This window comes from Falco biarmicus, chromosome 3, assembly GCF_023638135.1.
Source record: "Falco biarmicus isolate bFalBia1 chromosome 3, bFalBia1.pri, whole genome shotgun sequence".
Taxonomy (NCBI): domain Eukaryota; kingdom Metazoa; phylum Chordata; class Aves; order Falconiformes; family Falconidae; genus Falco; species Falco biarmicus.
In genome coordinates this window covers 55,140,724-55,164,027 of record NC_079290.1, presented here as the reverse complement: position 1 = coordinate 55,164,027, position 23,304 = coordinate 55,140,724, and the positions used below count along the sequence as shown (strand labels likewise).

General features: G+C 36.8%; 1 protein-coding gene across 3 annotated transcripts in view; it reads right to left on the bottom strand.

Annotated features, from left to right (window-relative positions):
- SS18 (SS18 subunit of BAF chromatin remodeling complex) overlaps positions 1–23,304 on the bottom strand; it is a 42,514-nt gene that overhangs the window by 4,843 nt on the left and 14,367 nt on the right. Inside the window, exons 4-9 of one of the 3 annotated variants that reach the window (XM_056331680.1) lie at positions 19,773–19,926; positions 14,195–14,416; positions 5,427–5,594; positions 4,606–4,710; positions 2,392–2,484; positions 1,560–1,682 (exon numbers count right to left, since the gene is read on the bottom strand). In XM_056331680.1, the coding sequence (XP_056187655.1) occupies positions 1,560–1,682; positions 2,392–2,484; positions 4,606–4,710; positions 5,427–5,594; positions 14,195–14,416; positions 19,773–19,926 (865 nt within the window). The remainder of the gene's footprint in view (positions 1–1,559; positions 1,683–2,391; positions 2,485–4,605; positions 4,711–5,426; positions 5,595–14,194; positions 14,417–19,772; positions 19,927–23,304) is intronic. The other 2 variants (XM_056331681.1, XM_056331684.1) reach the window with 2 other exon arrangements.

Here is a 23,304-nt window from a genome sequence, read left to right as displayed (position 1 = left end):
AAGATGACATCACCTGGTAACTCCATCAGTAATTCTGGATCTGTAAGACAGTCAAACAGATGACCTGGAGAAGACAAGCTCCATAGGCTATTATCATTCTCCTCAGACCTCAAATCTCCCTGAACTATGTAGTTTCAGCTTTCTACAGAGGAACAAAACCTTAAAGACTGAATAATGACTGGAATGCTGATTTATTTTTGCAAATTAGAAAGCAATTAAATATTAAATCAAGCAAGAATAATACATCCTAAAAAGTGCTGTGTTCACATGACAAATGAAACTTGGTTTTATTTATTCATGGCAATTCTTTATAGTTGAATTCTAAACATTCAGTGACAAATTTTATAAAATAAAAATAGAATTTCAGTATCAATTTCTATTTTTTAGCAGAAATAGAGAAGTATGCTAGTTGGGTTTACAAATTACAGTGAATAAGTTGCTCCAACACATTTCTTCATACCTTTCCTCTAGTATCTCAATCTAAATTTTCCGAATAAGTTAGATCTTATTTCTTTACTTACAAAATTCGTAACAGCAAGCTAGATAGACCTTCACTCTGATCTTCATTCTGTTCCTATGTTATGTTTAGCAGAATATAAGTACGTGAATATTATTTTAGAACTATCAATTTATCCATAACCTCCAACACAAGAAATCTTACTAAATCTCAGTGGATCCTCTTAACACTGTCTGAACATGACTGGATTTAACATGAATCTGGCCTTTACCTACACGGCAAACGAGTCATCCACACACTTCCCAACATACCTACAATGCTGAAAGTTCTAGTGCTTAAACCTGCAACAGAGCTACAAGGTAAAATATATGGATTTCAGAGATTCCTTCTTCTGAGAGAAGTATATACAGCTTTACAATATGCAAGCAAGTAAAACTTAAAAGAGCGGGATTTTCAGTATGCTTTTCTGAAGTTTTCAGAAGTTACACACTACTAATTCAGCTTCCTGTTTGGGAAATTTTCCTTGCACCCAAGGACTGTATTATCTCACTTGCGGCTGAGGACTTCTCATGCTTGCCATACATCAGAAGGTTTGCACTAGTGCAAATCTGTAAGACAAGCTCTCTTGAAAGCTGCATTAACAATGCTTATATTCGTTTCCTTACTGATCGGTACAAGAATTTTTAATTAGACTCATGCATGTTAGATAAAATTTTAAACTAGTTTTTAGAAGATGTCAATCTAAATGGCAACTCCAAGGAAGAAATGGTTCTTTGGCATCTCTGAGCCCGCCCACCTGACCGTATTCACCAAGAGAGGACAGAAAAGAGCAAAGCATTCCCTGGCCTTTAAATCACAGACACTTGTTACAATGTTGTCTAGTCACCTTTGGTTTTCTGTGCCTACCACACTGCCCGACATTGTCAACAGATCTACTTCCCAGAAAAAGTCTGCTATGCTTTCTTGTTTGGGCCCGGTGAAATTGCAGGATACAGCCTTTTTTGTACAAGCCTGGCCATTCAACTCAGTAAAACAGGGATGAAATAACATACAAGGATCTCAGTCTCTTCTGTGATTGCTGTCCGTGTCTTCAGTTTCTTACCATAACCCTGCTGTTGTCCTGGATACCCTTGTTGTCCTGGATACTGCTGCTGTTGTGGTGGATAACCCTGCTGTTGGGGTGGTCCTTGATATGCATCTTGCTGCTGACCATATTGCGAGTTTCCTGTAATATGATTGCAAGAAAGCAAAAACTTAAAGATATCTACTTTATTAATTGTTTTCCTTCTAAGATGCACAGCCAGCAACACAAGAACAAAATGAAAATGCAATATTGATTTCAAAAACTGAACAAAACAGAACTCAAACCAAACAAGGAATTCGGCCAAACAAACTGCAGTTAAAGCCAATTTTGCAAAGTTGAACTGCAGCATTTTCAGCATCTCTGCCAAACGAGCATTACGTTTACTGGAACATCACAGTCATAAGATCATGACTATGCTAAATAAAATAAAAAAAGACAAAATTAAGGACAGCTAGAAGAGCACAGACTAGCTACACAAGATCAGCAAGCTGTTTCCTAACAGCACTATAATTATACAAAATATATACACACACAAAAAAGATATACAACTGAACCAACAAATTTATGTTTAAATAAAAATTTCCATTGAAGTAAAAAAAAAAATCTCTAGAGTGTTTTAGTCATTTTACTATTGTTAGAAATGGCAAATTGTCGTTATATATTTTAGGTGTTTGCAAGAAATTATTCTCAATGCTTCACGTTCCCTGCAATTTTCAAGACAGCCAGCAACTAGTACTCTACAAGAGCTTTGCATGGGTATAAGTTGTGTTGTGCAAGAATTTTTGTTCCCGTTACGGGTGGGGGAGGAAAGGGAATGTATGTGCGTATGTGTGTGAAGGTATATAGATACCTCCTTCGTAGTAATGTTGTGAGGAATCCTCATAAGGCCTATCGTAGCCTTGTTCAGGATACGACGGTTGCTGATAACCGTAATCATTATGACCTACATCAATTCGACAAGAGACAGGAAGAAACGTTAATGGCCTCTGAGTGAAAATCCTAAAAATATTTCATTTCTCAGAAAAATGAAAAAAATTTCAACTGGATATACATGAAAAAGAATTTTCAATTGTATTAGCCAAAGACTTATTAGTATGATTTCCTTTCATACTGAATTAACATGTGACAGGAAAAAAGGCTTAATGCAGTAGTTTTAGCAACACCACAGCAAGGGATGGTCTTAACCTTCTGATAATCCTTGTTGGGGGGGGGGGGGGGGAGGGGGGGGGGAAGTACTTTATATTTCACTCAAAAAAAAAAAGAAAGCATTTAGGCCTTTCACATGTAAATAACTTGAATTAAATTAAGATTGAACAAAGAAAGAAATTATCATACTTTGTCTAACACCTGTTCTGCTGATCTCCAATTCAAAAGCATATGCTAAAAGCAGTGTGAAATACAACAAATAAAACTCAATGAAGTTATAAACCACAGTCTACATTAAATTTCACTTTTAAATGACAGAACAGCAACATTCTGTTTTCTCTACATTACAAACAAACCTTCCTTTTCAAAGACTAAAGGCATCTCTGATTAAGAAACCAGTATATGCAGTAAGCACCCCACCCACTGTTGTTTTTAGAATACATTTTGTCTTACAGATGACCAAAATATATCTTAACAACTTGGTCAAGAAGACAACCCAAAATTTTGTTTCAATTTGAAATTGAATTATACGAAGTATATAAAATTTAGAGCAAAACTTTAATATAAAAATAAGGAAAGAAGAAAACAGTTCTAAAACTTAGCAGTCTTTGCAATTAGTTCTGCAACTGTACCATAGGTTATTAACTGAATCTAGTACAAATACGTCACCTTATATTCTTATATAACTTAAGTCTTATATTTTCTTTATGTTCCGTATAAAAGTAATAATGAAGTAATGATAAAGAATGAATCTTCAGAAGGAATAGGTCTTAGAGAAGTAATATGTGCTACCACAAAGCTATTGATACTAACATCAAATTGCCCTTAGTACAGTAAATTGCCCGTAATCATTTAAAGTTCATGCATGTAACAGAAGTTACACAATGAAAGCTTAGTAACTACAAGTTAATACAACTCATAAAATAACTCTGCACATGTATCTCCAAAAACAACACACATAAGCTTATATAGACGTGGCTTGACATATTTTAAGATCAATTTAATAGAAATTAAAATTCAAAACTACTAACTTGTATACTTTTATTTGCAATGAGTAGTTGCTTTGGCAATTACACAGCTTTGTATAATTTTTTTAAATGTTAACATCTACCACATTCCTTGAACTTCATAAGATACCATTAAGTTGCACACACAGTTATCAGAGTAGTCATGAGTCAGCATCTTTGTTCTCTCAGTCTCTGCTCAGCCTAAAACCAGGTTAATTGCAACTTTTCTAAGTTACAACACAATCCAACAGCCTTCAGCACTCTAAATTCCAAGAGGCAGGACGACAGATTTTCGAAATCTGAAAGTCCCAGACTTGTCTTGAAAGTACTGGGGGGACTTCTAAAGAGGATTCACAATTACAGTCTCCTCAGGGCAGGGACCATTTTACTCCTTTGTAAAAATTAAACTAAAGGCCCATACCATAGCAGCTATAATACATTTGCATGACTTCAAAAAACTAAACACTACATTAACAAATAGAATAATTACAGGAAAACCACATCTTTTTAGCAAGTTTTTGCACTTCAGTAAGATTTTTAATAAAAGGATATTGCCCCCTCTCTTATTTATAATAAAGTTATGACTGTTTTAATTAATCTCAATTATACCAGATAAGCTAAGAAACCCTCCACACTTTTAGATAAACCAATTACAGAACTTCATTTTTAAATACTAGAACTGTTGTTAAGAATTTCAGATGGGAATATTACAAGTTACATGCTTTGAATATGTTGTAAAATTAACTGGTCATACTAACTCGAACTGTAGTAACAATTCTGAATTTGGAAGGTTTTGTAAACATGAGGTATGATGTTACTATTCTTGCCTCATTCCCTAACTTTGGGCATAGGACTACATTAGTATTGGGCAGGTATAGAAAATGGGAAAGTTAACATTTATGAGAGATTACCATCAGGGTAATATTGCTGGTTCATGCCTTCTGGAGGACCTTGTCCACCATGACTGTATTGGTCCCCATAATAGTCTTCCTGGCCTGAGTACTGCTGTGGTGGGCCTGAAAAACCACAACCAGTCAATACGTAAATAACTTGTTTTCTCTGTTATAAAGCCTGCTAATTTCTGATTTTAGTATGAGAAATATTTCTCTAATGTACTCCCCACCCCTATTGTTGCATTTCAGACAACATATGTAATCTGGTTTACTTAAGAAAAAAATTATCTATATATACATACACACAGTTTGGCTGCACTAGACTGAGCACATATATATATATATATCAAACTTCAGTTTTGAGCTCATTTTAGGAACATGTGTTTAACAGACTAAGGTGTTCAAAATAAAGTTATTCTTTTTCTAAAAGGACTGGAAAGAAAAAAGTAAAAAAGAAGCAAGATTGTGGAACATTGTTCCTTTTTTGTAATTGAGCTAATTCAGAACCAAGCAGGTACTCTGTTCCTTTTCTGTTCCTATCACTTAAATATCGAAACAGAATTCTGCATCAGTATATCTGAGATGTGTATTTTTAGATACTTTTTGTCAGAAAGAATTCAAAACAAGAAATACTTGTCTTCATGTTTCATGGTGATACCAGTAATCTGTTGCTGCAAGAATCACCCTTAAAAGGGTAACAAAAAAAAAGAGTCTGCAAACAAAGACTGTGACACCCAATGATTTGCTCAAAAGTTGGTGTACGAAAGAAAGTGATTTAAAAATCATTTTAAAGACTGTTATTTAACATCAACGTTAAGAATACTGAAGTGAAGTCCTACCTTGCTGTGGTGGCCTGTATGGAGGAATCTGTCTCTGACCCATCATGTGATTTCCTTGGTTAACTTGGCCCATCATTCCCATAGGAGGCTGCTGCCCCTGGTAATGCTGGCCACCTGCTTGTGGCATGTTGTATTGCTGGGAGGGAGGCTGCTGGTGCATCATTGGACCTGTTAAAGGAAAAGTAATAACTATGTCTTAGGTAACACATGACTTGTAATTAAATCTTTCCAAAAGAACATGAAAAACCCAACCTTTAAAAATGGACCAAAAAAGGCTCTGTATTTCTAGTGCTCTCATATGGATTTGTTGCTTCTAGACCTATGCAAATGCAGGCAATCAACTACAACTAAATTACAAAAGAACGTGTAATAGTACAATAGAACCCAGCCTTATTTAAGCTGCTTTCTAGATGATTTTTCTTCAGACTACACAGACATCAGTTTATTCATGCACAAAGATAACTGAAACACTTTTACCGGTTTTTTGTTTGTTTTAAAAAGTATCTGTAAAGAAAGTATATATGAAAACCTGGTGGTGAAACCTCGGTAAGTCATAGAAAAATTATTTAACATTGTTAATTCTGGGCATAGTTTTAATATGTAGGTAGTTGTTTCAGGTCCACCAACAAGCCACTTCACTGTTATCACAAAATAAACAATTTTATTTAGCTTGTAAAGACAAACCATGAGTACCAGTGAGTTAGGCTATCTCACAACAGACAGTATGCAAAGGCCCACAGGTATACATGCTCCGCCCACCACTAAACAGTCCCAAGCAGCCTGTAGCAGAAAAATTTTCTTTCATACCACGCTGAACCAAGTTTCTATGAACCAGAGGAAATAACCAGGCAAGGTCAAGTATTGTCCATGTTTTATCAACTGAGAAAAATCTGATTAAGGCTGAACTTGGCGAAATGCAAACTTCAGTAATGAAAACAGACAGTTAAACAACATTCTACTGATACCACACAGCAATGAAAATTGTGATTATGCCATTTCACTGTATGAAATTGTAGGTTAGGCTGATACAGCTATTTAACAAAGAACAGTTTCTTCACTTGCTCTGTAGTGCCACTTCAGAAAAGTTATTCCAGTATTAAAAATATGAGGAGGAAAGAGTTGTTTAAGAAGTTTAGCTCCTTGTTACAACTTATTTTTATAATAACAATAATTCAAATAAGTTAATATATATTGCACACTTTATAATGGTGAAACACTAAGCTTTCTGCCCCTCCCCCCTTTTAATTTATTATACAAACTACAAAGTAGTAACTAGTCTCGCTAGAAAACAAAACAAATCAAAACACTGAACTCACACAGACACTCCCTTATAACCCCATCCCAGGAAAAAAAGCAAAGGATCACCTAGTTTTCTGTATGCCAGATTTTGCCATCGCATTTAGCGTTTTTAAATAACTAGATGCTGGAGCACAAGCAGGAAGTCTTATGTGAAACCACAATACTGGAAAATTACCTAGATACAGTCAACACTGACAATGGATTTATGTACGGAAAGGAATACAAAGACACTTAGATCCTGTCTGTGTGGGGTAACAAGAGAAAGTTAAGCCAAATTAATTAATGGTATGAATTCAAAGTGCGTTAGTTAAATCCCATTAAACCCCTGTGCAGAATTTCTCAGTGAGTAGTGGCCTTAGTTCTGTTAAGCTTCATTTTCCTCTGAAGACAAATATTGGCCACTCTTAAAATGATCCAGTTATACTTCTACCCTTCAGCATGGCACTTTGTGTCCACATTTTAAAGTAAAAAAATTATTTAAATTGAAATACTTTGATTATTTTCCACTTAGCAAAAATAGATTTCACTTTTTGAGCTTCTGAGCAAGTAGGTAATTTAGATTATTCCATTTCACTGCTCCTCTGTTTGGAGATACTGAGAAACAATAGGCAGCCTTAGAAAAAAAAACAAAAACTTGTTGCCGTAATATTCCTAGATCTCAAGAAAGCTTGTTAATTAACAATATTAATATTAGTCACAATACAATGTGATAAAATGTGTTGGGTCCCTATGGTGCAATGTAGAGGTTCGCTGTTTGCTTTTTAAATTAGAACTTCATTAATGCTTTGTAGAACCACAGTACAGGGTAGTGAATTCTCATTGTAACAGGCCCTGTACCGTGTTAATAACAGAGTGCCTGGCTTCCTTCCAGTTTGGTTTGCATCTCTCTTACTAAGAAGATACCTAAAAGAAGAACCATGGACTCTATTGTCTCATTCAACAGAATCATTTTATGCAGTAGTTTTGAGGAGAGAGGGAACTCTGAATTTGTTCTCTTTTGAAAAAAATCAAGCCTACAATAAAGCTACATTTATTCATTATGTAATACTTCATGACATAAAACTAACCTAGCATATCCCTTCACAAGACCCAAGTCAAAAACTTAAGACCATTAGGTCATGATCTAAGACCTTCTAATATTTGTAGCACACTTTTACATCCCACTTAAAATACAGCTCTTGAATGCCCAATCAGGTCACAACAAACTACGTTCAGTGGAAGCCGTGATCTCTTCCAGACGTAGATAAGGCTTCACATACAGAGATTTACAAAGCTGTGCACTGCAAACGAATGCTCACTGCTTTCAAAAATTCTTCTTAGAAACTCATTTTTGATGAAATTCTAGAAGTATTTATTCCAGAGAGGACAAATATCCAGTTTGTAGAGAGTCCAAAATGAGTCCAAGAAAATAGTGTAGAACTATCTCTGTAAATAAGCAAGTACACCAGAAGACTACTGTCTTTCCAAGAAACTATTTTCACTTTGGTAGCGCAAAATTATAAATGTTTCTGTACATTCAGAAGGCAGCCTTCACTCATCAATATACTGGAAGCATTCCTAGGATAAAAATCTGAAGAAAAAGATGCTAAGAAGTAATACTGTAGGTCCTGTGAGGAATGCAGACAATTTTGGTAGTCAAACAGGCATTTGAAAAATGCACGGCGTAGACACAAATCAGTCTTATGCAATAAGTGAATGTATAAAGCAAGTCAGACAACAGGTGCAAACTGAAATGCTCAGTTCAATTTAATTAAAAATAGTCTACATTATCAGGAATATTCAACATTTTCCTCAACTGCTCGTTTCAAAGTTGTCTACACTTACTAAATGAAAAAACCTGTCTCTGCCCTAGCCAGTGCCTCATAAGGACTTGCACACAGGGAAGAAAAGGTACATAGATTTAAGTGAAAACGGGCTGGTACTTGATCTTCTAAGTGCAGTGACCTGGTGGCAGTCTCCTGATAAGAAATGACTTCAGGAAACAGGCCACCTCATCTTCAGACATGCAAGATGAACAGAAAGAAACAGAAATGCAAACTAGAAGCAGTTCTTAGGTAAACCTAACAAATCTGAGACTAGAAGTGCATTGAGGATGAAAGAGCTGCAGAAAAACTTAGCAGTTTAAAAATGTCTCCTCAGCTTTGTCTCTTCTGCTGAAACTCAGATACTGGTGGTGGACAAGAATAACTGCTGACACTGTTGAAACTTCTGAAGAAGCACAGAAGTGAGGAACCCCAAATGAACTGGTGGCTTGGCTGTTCCAATTGAAGAGCTATGGGAGCCTCCTGGGTATAACAAAAAAGCAACACTATACAAGCTACTATCCTTCAGTCTTCAAAAACACATTGGTTTTGCTGTTAAGAAGAGGTCTATTCTTCTGGCATTTCACAATGTGCGCTCGTATCAACAAAGTGATTAGATATCCACATCTACAGTATCAGCAAAGTACATCATGCCAGATTTACCTGTCATTGCGTCCACGGTTACATAAATAACAATATATACCTAGCAATGCAGCAGTTCTCAGTAAAACTTTTTTGGTGTTGTTCTTTATGCTTACAAAAAAAAAAATGTCTGTATTTAAGTGATTGTGATAGCGTCTGCGAGAGCTAGCTGAGGAACTCTACCACAGGGTAATTTTCACTTCCAATTTTCTCAAGATTCTTGACAAAAACTACAATTCAGATGTGCTTGGTCAAGTGAACCAAAATCTTAAAGGTGTTTTAACGTGAAGGCAGTTTAAGCAGTACCTCAAAACACTTTTGAGGATACATTTTTTGCTGCTCCTAATGTATGATTTAGGCTTCAAATAAAAGGTAATAGAAACTTATCCACACTTGCTTACTCCACAAAGTTCTCATCTCAAACTGAACCATAGTTTAAGGTGTCATTTAAGAAAAAAATACATACAAATAAGTCACACAAAAAAATTCCTTAGTTACCAGCATCACCTTTCTTCCCTAGGGTAAAACGTGAAAGAACAAGTACTGTGGCCCTTCTGTATATCTTTGTTTTTTTCCAGATACAACTGCAGTGTCTTCTACAGCTAGACATCCTACAAATCCTGCATAGCATGATAGCACTCCAGAATGTGGAGGCAATTCTGTTTCTCTCTAATAGGTTAGATGTTCAAAAAATTGAGACTGCCTTGCTTTGTCCATGACACCACGGCTACTGTAAACACCTGAGGTATCGAAACGTAACAGCCTCTGCTTACACAGGAATGAACAGATGGCAAGTCATTCACAAAAGGTCCTCAATCTTAGAAATTATTTGATCCTATCTGTCATACCCTGAACATGTTTTTATTTCAGATAACATTGGGTGTTTCTATCTTTATGTTCCTTTATGCAGACAACAAAAGAACAGGAATTCTGCACCTGCCTCATCTCTGCTGTCTCTATGATGTCTTCATATTTGCTTGGAATTGAAAGAGCTCTGAAACGATAATGAAACTTTTGTAAGCTTATATAAACGAAACTGTCATTAAAAAAACCCTCAGCACCAGATTCAACAATTGGTCTTCTGCAAATGATCGAGTCAAAACTATATTCTCATGTAGACTCCACCTGTTAGAAGTAAACTACCTCTCCACCCCCACCCCAAACAACATATAATGCTCATTAAATACAGACTGGGGAGTTTTGTCAACTTCACATCAAGTGCTTCTGGCAAGGGCACAGAATCCTAGCAAAAGGATCTGAGAAACACATTTTCTGAGATGGCCAAGCTGTAAGTTCTTGGTCCTTACTTCTGAAGTATTTGAATTCTACTGCTTATTGTTATTCTCTGACTGTGGAAGATCTGTTCAACATAAATAAGAGGAATTTCCATGGAAGAAAAATCATGCTTACACCTCCCCTCTGAAAAGTAAAAATTTGGCAAGACTTGTAATGTTTCATTCAGCATAAGTAACTTCCCATACAAAAGCAGTAATGCACCCAGAAGAAAGGGGTTTCTTCCACATCCACTCAGCTCCTGCTGCTTCCTATCTTTCCAATAAGGTAGCCAATATTCCTTGCAGATGTCAGAAGCTGCTACAGTACCTTTTTAATTAAGAATAAACTACAGAATCTTCCATTTAAAATACTCTGCTTCCGAAGTCCACAGTTACTAAAATTAGTCTTTTAACTGGACTAACTATATAAACACAACACCATAAAAAATTTGCTTCTCATTTAAAATACTCCTGTTGTTAGTATTTTACAAACTAGTGCAAATCAATAATATGGACAAAGCAGAGACAGAAAGTAAATCCAACAATGAATTCTGTTACTATGCATTTTTTCTTAATTGGCACTTTTCTCTAACACCATCTGCCTCAAAATGTATACATCAAGAAGCCTTGATCAAGATCAAAAGTTAGATCAGAACTTTTCTGCAAGTTATGGTATCCATCTATTACAAAATAGCGCGCTTCTTGCCTTGAAGTACTGGCCTCATTCAGTACACAGTAGACACTATTCACTGAAAAGCTATTTCAATATTTTTTTTCCTCCTGATCATGTGAGAAGCCACACCTAATCAAACACTAAAGACAGAATCATTAATTTACTCGTGGGTTCTCTTATGACGCTCACCTAAAATGTCCAAATCTTCATAATGAATATACTTTCACAACACTCCTGTGGAATCAGATGGTATCATAATCTCACCATCAGATTCATTCCTCTACAGATGGGAAATCCATGCAGGGAAAGATTAAGGTCAAGATCATCTACTAATTTTTAACAGCCAAAACTTGAAATGCTAAGACCTTAGCTTGCAGAATATTCAGCATTATATTTAGCTAGTGCTGTTATTAACTGACAGATACAGCAAGATCTTTCATTCTCAATATGAATCACCCCTTTAAGACAAAGAAACAAAGCATGCTTAGGGGTTCACAAATGTCTCCTGACAAGAATACTGAGGCTCAGAAATTCTGGTTCATTTCTGTTTCTGAATGTCAGCAGAAGCTATCAGTTAAGAAATCTTTCAAGTCATAATCTGTTTATTCCCTTTTTGTTAAACTACATCTCAATGCATCTCCTAGTAGCTCATTATTGTTTATTCACTTAGAAGAGGAGCCTGCAGCATCCATGCTTTGCTGAGACCTCTGCCCAGCCAGACTGGATCTTGGCTCTCACAGATTTCTCCTCCATTCTGTCCCCTGCTGTCCTGTCCTGGAGTCATAAGAGAGTGAAGATACAAATATATTTCCTCTCATTTGTCACCAAATTTCCATAAAAATGTAACAACTAATAGAAGAAAATGGAGGAAATGTATTAAGTAGACCTGACTGGAAATATTCTTAGGTCAAAAACCTGAGCTACCAATATGTAACACACACACACACCTTCAGACTTAAAGACTTCTTCCCCCACAGATATTTAAAATTTGACCAATTTGGGACAATATTTTCATTGAAACAGCAAATAGCACCTTGCTGGCATGACAATTTCAAAGCCTTACTCTAAAGCAAGGGGCACTGCACTCCTACAATTACATATGAAGTGCTCTATTTACTAATGCTTTTGAGAGATACTGAAATATTTTAAAGAATGTAATTCTTCATCCCACCACTGTCAGCAATGGCTCACTACTTCTGTGAAACTTCTGAAACAAAACAAATCAGCCATGAAGCAGACACCTGGAAAGGAAAGTTTTGGCCTAAAGGGTCAAAGTTTGGCAAAATTAGTTACCCAATGTGAAAGATTACTGTGGCCCTAAGTGCAGGCAATGGTACCAGCTCGTGTTCTTAGAGAACTTGCTCTTGTTCTTGAACCTATAATTTGGTTAGATACTGCTTTACTCTTTACTCCCCAAAGCCACTTAAGCATTATTATTTGTACAGAACACAAACCTTTTAAGTATCTTTCTGCCTAACTTCTAATGAGCAATTTTCAAGTTTGACAGAGTACTAAAAATACAGAAGGGAAATATTACAAGGAAGAGTAAAGAACACTACTTTGAGATGGAACAATCACTAGTCCCAAACTGTAAGCCAGTCACACAAAGAAAGACATTTTCTGTAGAGCTACTTAGGGGATAGCTCTCTCAGCAAAAAATATGGTAGCAGTATGTGTAACTCTGCAAACAAAAAGTTTCAACTGACCATGCATAGGACTTGTCCAAAGCATCTCAGGACATTTACAAAGTTACTCCACTGACTATTGCCCAGAATACACAGGTAACTTGCCAGTTCAGATACAGTAAAAAATACTTCTACTTGTGATTGATTCCTCTGCTGTTAAATTTTTTAAAAAGTGCCATTAACAACATGGACAAAGGACTGTGACTTCTCACTTTCACTACCAGTAAGAAAACTGCAGAAACAGCTGTTTTGTCTTGATTTATTTTCAGTCTCTCTTAAGCCTTTTGTCTGTTTTGACCTTTTCTGTGATCTAATAATGAAACTGATTAGTATTACCTGGCCTGTTTGTGCACCCCAGGACCAAGTAGTATCTACATAAAAAAGCAGAGTTCCAGTCTCCAATGAGAGCATACTGCAGTAAGAACCACCTATGCCACTGGAAGTTTATTTTTTCTACAATGTCCAGGGAAAGAGTCTTAGGGGGAAAAAAAACCAAACATGTTCTCCTACAGCATCAGAAAGAGAGATGCTTCAGCTAATATATTCGTAACAGTTCATACGTACTGGGAAAAAAAAACATGCTGTAAACTAGGTAGAAGCATTTTTTAAAAAAAAAAACAGTTCTGCAGTATGTCTTCTAGCAGGTGGTATGTCCACATCCAATGTAGTAGGAGACTTAACAGGTAAGCTGAAAATACTGCTTGCTGACTCATGGAGCACATTCATAAGAATACGCAGTATATAAACAATTCAATAATTTTGTCTGTTGCGACTCTAATGCAATATTTTAATTCTGCAATGTCCTTGTGCTTCAACAAGGACATCAACAGGACACATCATCTGTTTATGCTATGCAAATATCCTAGACACAAAATTAGTTTTGTATTTTACTATATACACAAGGACATCTCCTGAAAACAGTAGGGAGTAGCGGATTAGTTCCTGGAACTGAATTTTATTTCTTTAAGATTAACAGACATTCCACGCTAAAACAGCATGCAGCAGAGAACAAAGATTAATTAGGTATAAAAACCTGAGGGCTACCTGACTACAATTTTTCAGTTTACCCAAGAGACTGAAGAGCAGAAATGTTTTATCAACTTGAGCAATAACAACACTCAGATAGAAGTGTAAAGTCTGAGAAAGATGAACAGTAGTTCAAACTTAACTGATGAAAGCAGATCCACTCCCAATTCTCAGACAATACCTGAAAACAGTTCAATTCTGCAAATAAATAAAAAGTCACCAACATATGGGAGAAAGGAGATGTAGAGTCCTCCAAACATGGATACAAATGCATTTAGAGAAGAAAACCTGTAAGACAAGACCTTTTAAAAAAGTCTGTACCTGAGATGTTTGTTTTTTTACAGAAGCTAACAAGCACCTCACTTACCTTGGTTTGGTTGCATGTTCATGTTCGGTCTGGGACCATAGTTGCCCATAGGCTGTCCCTGGCTCATAGTCATCTGATTCTGTACTGGCATACTCTGTGAGGACGGCACTGAGTGATTATAGCCTCCCATTGACCCATGGCTACTAGAAGGCATGTTCATGGAACTGTTTGTCATATTGAGTTGGTTAGGTCCAGGTCCTTGCATAGGCATGTGGTTAGGTCCTTCAGAAAGAAAAACGGGGAAATGTTCACCGTTAAGTATCATAAAACAAGCAAATTAGTCCTACTGAATTATACAACCAAATAAAAGTTATTCAATACAACCGCACTGAAACAAAGCTAAAAGTTTGCTCATTAATTCCAAACTTAAAAAAAAAAAAGTTAACAGCAAAGTTCAGCTCTACTATGCAATACATTTTCTTTTGTTGAGCACGTGAAGCTACTAAAAGGTGTAAATTATCATATAGCTCATCTTATATCCATATCATATGTGAAACTAGTCTTTTTAGTACTTGCACAACACACCCTGGATTTTACCTGAAATGCACAAGACCAGTTTAACAGCCAGCTTGGTAGCTCTATCACAGCTGCAATTGTTACAATAGCTCTAACATTTCTGTTTATTCAAAAAACTGTACTAGACACTTTTCTGAAAATAACAGTTAATACATTACTGTTTTTTCCCCAGAAGTCAGACAGCATTGACATGGTACAAATATATGTAGACTAAAAATGGCTGAAGGCATATTTAACTTGGCTTGAACATATAATCTAGAGCCAATATGCTGTATTTATAGATTACTAGGGTGGGAGATGATGAGTGGAAGGACAGCCAATAAATTATCAGCTCACCTCTCATGCTTGCAAAGATGCAAACGAAGAGTAGCAACCTGTTCATATACCCATGAGGCCAACATCTCTTCACCCTTTATTTCCCCTCTTCCTGACAACACAGGTTAAAATTGGATTGTTCTCTGAATTATAATCTACTCTCAATGGGTATTTTAAAAAGTGTAAGCATTACAATATCATCTGATCAGTTTACTCATTACTTTAGCTGGCACAAGTGAGCAGATACTATGACTAAAATTAGTAAGAGGTGTGATTGGATATAAATGACTAGTGAAAAAGGTAAATGAAATGCAAGGACTGTGCAAATGACAAGCACCACATGAAGAGTTTACGAAGATATGTACAACAAAATCATGTGACAGAACAGGTCAACCCTAAAAAAAGACAGGTGTTAATATATACCGGGGTCACCAAGAAGATGCCATTGTTGCCAAACATGCCACATTTTTTTGTTAAGCTACAAACCCCTAAAAACCACAGAAAACAGAAGAGGAGCCTAAAAGAAACTATGCCAGTAGAGTTGTAGGAATATAATGGTTTGGTTACATATATACCCAAGCAAAAAAACCAAAAACAACACACAACCCAAAACAAAAAAAAAAACAACAACAAAACAATCACAACCAAAAAAAAAGCCACACCCAAAGAAACCCTGCATGTGCCTTCAGATATAAACAGCTCCCAAGTCCCATCTTGGCTAAAGAAACAACTGCACTAATCTAGGACAGAACAAAGGCATAACTAAGGACAGAGCTCTACACAAGGTCAGAGAGGCAATACCAACTGACCCGCAAACAAAAAGATGCGGAAGAAAAAAGGATAATGATCAAGGAACACAGCTAGTAAAAGCCAACATGAAGAAACAGAGTAAGTTCAAGGATATGTTTATCATCTCATCCTTTTCAAGACACTTTACTGAAATGAACACATCAGCTTATTTTATCAAGCTGAAAAAGGTATCATACATGCAGTTCACTGTTCCTGCAAAAAAGGTGAGCAGAGACTGCATAACAAATACAGGAAAAAAACCCCAAACACTCAGTTAACAGGATTATGATCACAACAGAGAACTATAGATGCCTATACTGTCCCATCTTCAATTCAACACTGCCTAACTCTTTGTCAGTGAGAATGTGGAGACAGCTCAATTCCAGAAAAGTGAGATCATCTCTAGTCATGAGATCAATCACCAGTGTGTTAAGTAAAACTAAGGTGAATCTCCAGACTGTAGTGCCAAGCAACTGCTAGAAGACTACTTTCTTAATTTCTTTTCTAAGAAAAGGAAGGAATACAAAAGGTTAGTACCAGAAAGTCAGGGTCTAGGAGTGGTTTCATCCCTTTCTGTTTAAAGGAAGAAATTTAATAATAGATTTCAGAGAGCTAGCCAAGCACACAGTGGAGTAAGTTTTTAAAACCTGATAATGTAAGAAGCAAAACGGGGAATCCAAAAATCATTGTAAGACAGGAGTTGCAAAAAACAGACCACATTCTTGAAAAGGTTGGTTTAAACTTCATGTCTCGGGTAGCACCAAAACAAGAGAAAGCACTCAAAAAAAACCAGACACAAAGTGTCAGGCATGAATATGTGCCGGACTCAAAATCAGGTAGTTTGATACTGAGAAGCTAGAAGACAAGACCACAGTACCAAAAAACCTTGCAAATGAAAAATAGTAAGAACACGCTTCACAAATTATTTTTTTTATAGTTTACCAGAATATTTTACAGGGTTCTCCTGCACATAAGGACACAACAGTTGGTTTGTTTGTGGTTTTTTTACATATGGATAAATGAAATGGAAAGAACAGAATACAAATGAAAGATGAAATGCCTATCTGCCATTAAAATAACTGCTTTAAATGCTGTACTAATTAGATTATTAGATTTGGTGGTATAATAAAGTTAGTGGAATAAGTATCTATCTTCACTATAAACAGAACTCCTTTTTCCTCTTAACCACTTATAGATAGTATCTTAGCTCTGAGAAGCTGTAAGCCAGCCTAAGTGCATCTGAGACTACACTTGCAGGAAGGAAAGATGACTTTGAGAGAACTTGCTGGTAATACACAAGCACTTGTTATTCAGAAAGGTCACCTACCAGTGCCAGGACAAAGGTCAAAGAACCCTACAGCTAGTCTCACCTTTTGCCTTTTTACATATGGTAAAACAAGTTCAAGAAATCAGGAAGACAAGTTGCCACCAGCACACCCAGTTCATATCCTTCCAAATCCAGAACCACCCTTTACTTTGCATCACATGAATTCCCAGTCAATGTAACTCTCCAGTCAGTAATTTTTTCAGGTAAAAACCATTATCTGTCACAGGTACAGATAACATTCAATTCCACCATAGGCTGAAAGAGGTCTGTCATGACTGTCTTCCGCAGTAAGAGAACAGAGACACTTGTTTGTCAGGGGATGCAATTAAGGGTCTCAGCAGCACCTGAGATCCTTTACTAACCAAGAACACAAGTACAAGAAAAATCACCCTTTGCCCTTCAGGTAACATGACAGCTCTATGGCAGAAGTTTAAAACAACTCACGCTCTGACCATCACTAGGCAGTTATTTTAATACTCCCATCAACCCTTCCACCCATACTCTGGCCTGTGCAAGTCCCTACTCAGATAAAGCCTTCCAGAAATTCTTAGCTGCTATTTTTGAGCCTGGATTTTACTTCTTCCAGGTTGGTCAATTCCAGATTGTCAACCCTGGATTCTCTGCACATTACTAACTTTATTCTTTTTGGACAGCTCATCTCTTCAGATACTTAAGGTTTTGTATCTGTCTTCTATTACAAAGCACCTATGTAACTTAGGGAATAAGTGCTGTATAAACAGAAAGCAAATGCATACGCTGTAGAAATTATTACAAGTACATGTCTATGAAATACAGAAAGGCTCATATACAGGCAAACTAGCAAACACTTCAAAAAATATCATTCAACTATCCACTTAACAAGATGATTCTGCTCCTCCTTTTCCAACACCTAACTACAGAAGGATTTTAGCATGCCTTTCTGATATTAGAGATGCCCTCATCCCAATCTGTTTATCTTTACATCCTCAGAGACAACCTTAAACAGAGAAGGAAAGGAACAGACATTCGAAAAATGGAGTATGTTGGAAAAAAGGCTAAATTAAAGCTTAGCTGGAAACTGTATTTAAGTATCTGTTGAGGTGAATACCAAAACAAACCTATTTACCTTTCATGTATTTTCATAAGAGCTCTTTTCTTATTCTATCTAATTACAAAATATGTATGTTTAAGGAGTGACTTTTCTCTCCCATGGCTCGGCAGTGAAGTTATTATGCTCACATTGTGACTCAGTAATCCTTCTCCTTGGAAAAGATCATTATAATAACAATAATATGATTACACTAGAGGGTCAAAAAGACTGATTTGAGAGGCAGTGCTAGTCTCCCTGGGAGCTGATGAATCTTAAATGGATACAAGGACTCCACAACCAGAATAGCTCTGCCCTGCTTAGGGAGCAGCATATTTGCTCCTTCCACTCCAAATGCAGACCATGACCAACATGTATGATGAAACTAACTTCTTCTCTAGGTCTTTCATTACACTTCTTACACATGGCCTCTGGAGGCTATTCAGCTATTATTCTCAGAAAAAACCATCACTATCAGGTCCATTTTATCAAGATCTGCACAGAAATTACGGACTACAGCAAGCATTGTATTTTTTACTTCATATTAAGTCTCACATAGCTATTTAATGTGTTTGCCGTCATGGAGCTTGTGACCACCAAGAGATGAGTTTTCAAAGACCTTTTGACAGCAGTTTTCTTTCTTGGAAGAATCAATACCTTGAAGAGCTTTCGTATGAAAGGTTCCTCCATACAAAAAAAAAAAATGAAGGGGTCCTGAACAAAGGCAATCCTGGGAATGCAATTTTAAGCTGAAAACCAATTCACATGAAATAGGCAGTATGACTTTATGAGTGGAAATTCCGGAAAACAGCCTCTATATAAAGAAGCAAGCTTTTCCAGGGCCTACTCCATTCTGATCTGACTGCTAAAGGGAATAGTTACCTCAAAGCCAGTACCGGTAGATACAAGGTGGAATTTTTATCATCTTGTTTCACTGCTTTGCAATAAAAAGAAAAGTGCTTGGGAAGTCAGAAACAAAACAGTATGGCATAAAAACTGACTTAAAATTTACACCTAGAACAATAAACTGGAGGCCATTTCTTCACAAATCCCTTACGATTCAACACATCTTCAATAATAAAGAACACAGGATTAGCAGAAGCTGGATGACTCTGTATAAAAGCAACTTTTAAAAAAAAAAATTTACCCACATTCGAAACACACTCTTTAAGATGTATCTATTTTACTATTATCTAATTATTTAGCTACAATGATTTCACATTATCTTTTTATGGAAGGATTTGTGTTCACTCAGCCACAGGCCAATACCTTTTCCCAATAAGCTTTCTAAAGCCAGCTGTACTGCACAGTTTCAAACAGACTAAATTTAGCCAGTTCTGTTCATCAGAGGAATGCTGTGTGTCAGCTACATCAAAGCCCAAGGGCAGCCTGATAAACACTGAATACAGGTCACGTAGCTCTGTAGCTAACAAACTCTAAGAGAGCTTGTACTCGGGGGCATTCAAAGCAGTTTTGTCATCAACAATCTAGTATCCCTTGAGCCCCCATGTCGTTTCAGTTGCCAGGCAACGCTGGTGTTAATGTCTTAGAGGAGAAAAACTTACCAGGCATCTGGCCGTTCATCTGGTTCTGCATGTGTGGTGCAGGAGGGCCCCCACCTACCATACCATCTGAAGACATGTTGTGTGAGCGTGGAGGTGGGGGAGGGCCGCTCTGACTCATCCCTCCCGGACCCATAGGCATATTCTGTGTGGGTGGCTGAAAGGAGACAGTTTAGTCAAACATGAGAAGCAGTTAGTCTGACAAATATATTATATGTACATATGGTACAGCAGTTGCCTATATTGTTCAGCATGGTATGAAAGAAAGCACTGAAATGCATTTCTTGCTCGTTCCGATACGTTTAATCCCTCCCAATATTAATTTTGGCAAAAGATTGAATTATTTCAATCCATTTTACATTAACTATGACATGCAGACAACACCACAGCACCTTCAAGCACCGCTTTAAAATAAACAAAAATACAAATCAATGCCTCATTAAAAAATTACATCTGAACAGTTTATGATTGCTGGAGTCACTCCCTCCTACAGACTCAAAAGCTTTCCTTCAAAGCAACATTTGTCGAGCAGAAAAATAACTCTTCTTTGTAACTGTCTCACATGAACAATTTGTTGCTGTTAACAGACCTTGCACCAGGACACCACAGGTACAACATGAGATTAAAGCCTCTGAATGCTCACAGACTAGCAAAAATTTGCACCTGGGTGTGGTAAAACGTTTGCGACCTCTTCCCCTCTCTCCCCCCAAGCACTGAAGGCCTAGTTCGTAATTTCATGCCAAACACCCCCTACAGACTGGAAGCACATTAGTGCTGGCCTCCAAAGGTCCAGAGACAGCTGCCTAGAAAGGATGTTTTTGGCAAATTTCCTAATGAAATTGTGAGGAAAATAACTGAATAACCTTGAGAGTTCAGAGAGGGAGAGCAAGAAAAACAATAAACACAAGGGGGAATTTTTCTACTCACAGCAATGTAAGGAGATGCAGAAATAGCTAGTAGCCAGCTTTGTTTTACTACCAAAAAACACCTGCAAGACTGTACGATCCTCCTCACACACCTCAGCTTATTCAGGGGAATAAAAAAAAAAATCATCTCTGAGTGTGAACACCTAAGTCTCTGGCTTTTGAGGACCCTCTAAAACACCGTAACTATCCACGCAAAACCCCTTCTGTGAGACAATTGTGTGTATATTTTTCAACATTTCTCTTCATAGAAAGGGTCTGCACCCTTGGTTCTAAGTTCCCATCTAGCCCAGCCCCCCTTATACCACCTACACATACTCATCAGGAGGTTCACAAGACAAGACATAATACAATCATTTGGAAAGCATTACGCTTTTCTACTGTAAGGCAGGACCCCTTCTTGGCCTTGGAGATATCAACATCAGGGTGACACAGAGACACCCGTATTCACTTGCCAGAGGTAGGGTAAGAACAGTACTAATTTATTTTCTCAATGTTTCTTCAAATACCTCAAGCAGTTATTTTTCCCTGCAACATTTTTAAGATGTCCTCAAGAAATCAGTGAAGGCTTTTTTTCAGCAGGAGAAAAGGAAGATGAAGGAACATACAAGCAAGTAGGCTACTTCTCTTACTAAATTCCTTTTATTCCTCCACAATGAAGAAAATGACGTTTTATAAGTAAGTTTCTTCCTCATCCTATAGCAGAAGTGGCAGAAAGCAGAAAAGGTAAGAGTGAAGGCAGTTCCACTCCCTGAACAGTGTGAGCAAAATGCTGCACCATTTTGTTTCATCTTCCTCAACCAGCGAGCAACCAAAGGAAGGCCACTTCAATCTCTGCCTTCCTTTCACCTTCAAAAGCTCACTGTCATCCTACTTTTGCACCTAACAAGTTATCTAAAACTGCTATATGGAGAAACAAACCAAAAAAGAAATCGGAGACTTCTTAATTTTTATTTAGCAAGTATGTTTTGGAATAGCAGCAAAACCAACATACTTGGTACCTCCACATGAGCAGCTAGAGCTCAGAACGTAACAGCCCCCCTCAGCAGAGAGCAAAGCCAAAAACCATCCAAGTTGGAATATTTTCAGAATTTAAATGAACTTCTTAGATTTCAAGTATAAATCATTAGTAAATCAAATGTTCCCACAACATGCTGATAATGAAAAATACTATAAAGTACTAAAAAAAATATTAGATCATACCTAGGTTTCAGCTATCCTGCAGCTGTTACTGCACAAACGTGGGCATGCCCTTACACACGTAACGATGGATGAACAAACATCCGAAGTTTATTTGGGACAAAACTATATATTCCAACTCTGAAATTTATTCTGGAAGTTTTCAAAACAGCTGTTGTTTAACATTAAGACAAACACCACAGTGATCCAAAACCAGATTTGAGAGCACAAGTGTTCAAGGAATACAGAGAAAAAAAAAAAAAAAAAAAGAAGGATTACAGAATTCTCATTGGATATAAAAACCTCCAAGAGACTTCACAAACCAAAGGGAATTGGGAGAACTGAAAGAGTAATTAAAAACAACCAAAGAGGTACTACTGGGAAGTAGTTTATCAAGAGGACCTTCTGGATATGGAAACAGCCCAAAGACCTGTATGAACCCATTTCAGATTCTTGAAAATAATGCAAGTCAGTCCAAGCTGCTAAAAAATTCAGTCTTTCATTAAAAGAAACTACCCCTAAGATGACTAGAAGTTAAGCGAACACTGTACCTCTTTTTATAAAAAAGTAGCAGGACCAATTCTAGGAATCATAAACCTGTGAGCCTTGATCCCCAAGCTACAAGTAAACTGATGAAAATAATTAACAGAATTATAAAATGCCAAGGATGATAAAAATAAAGATGAGTTAGTAAAGTGTCAATATATGGAAGTCATCTCTTTCTAATCTATTAGAAAATTTCAAAAATGTGTTAAAACCACTTAGCTGCATATTTAATACAAGAGTTGTTGAGGTGTACACATTTTCACGGATCAGAAACTGCCCTTAGTAAAGAAATAAGTAATAACCTGACAGGAAGTTCAAAGAATAAAGAAAGATAGTAGAGGTCCCCTGAAAATATTTGTTAGTAAACGTCAACATCTGAAGATGTTGCAAAACTAATTACTGAAGACTGTGGATGAAAGAAGAAGTAGAATGGTGCCAGGTGAAATTCAACATGGATAGATACAGGGCAATTACACTGAATTTTGGACAACTCTTCAGAAAAGGGAAATTCCTATTGTAACTAATTCAGGAAAAAAAAATTGACCGCTCCCACACAGTTTGGTGGAAAAAAAAAAATTAAAAAATACATAAAACCTATTAATAACACCTGTGTTCACTTTCTGATTATCTTCAGTACTTGATGTACCAGAATTGAGGTATAATATGCACCAAAAAAAGGCCATGGCATTTGTGTTAATGATACAAGTTCAGTTTGAGGAAAGCAATCACAGAAGGATACCGTAGAAGCAGAAGGATTCCAAAGACAGGCGATCAGTGATGAAAGATTTGAGTGTTATCACTTGAACAAGTTGAAAGGAAAGAATAAGAGGACATGGCAGAAATATAATTTAATGTACGATACATACAAAAAGTAGATCATTCAATTT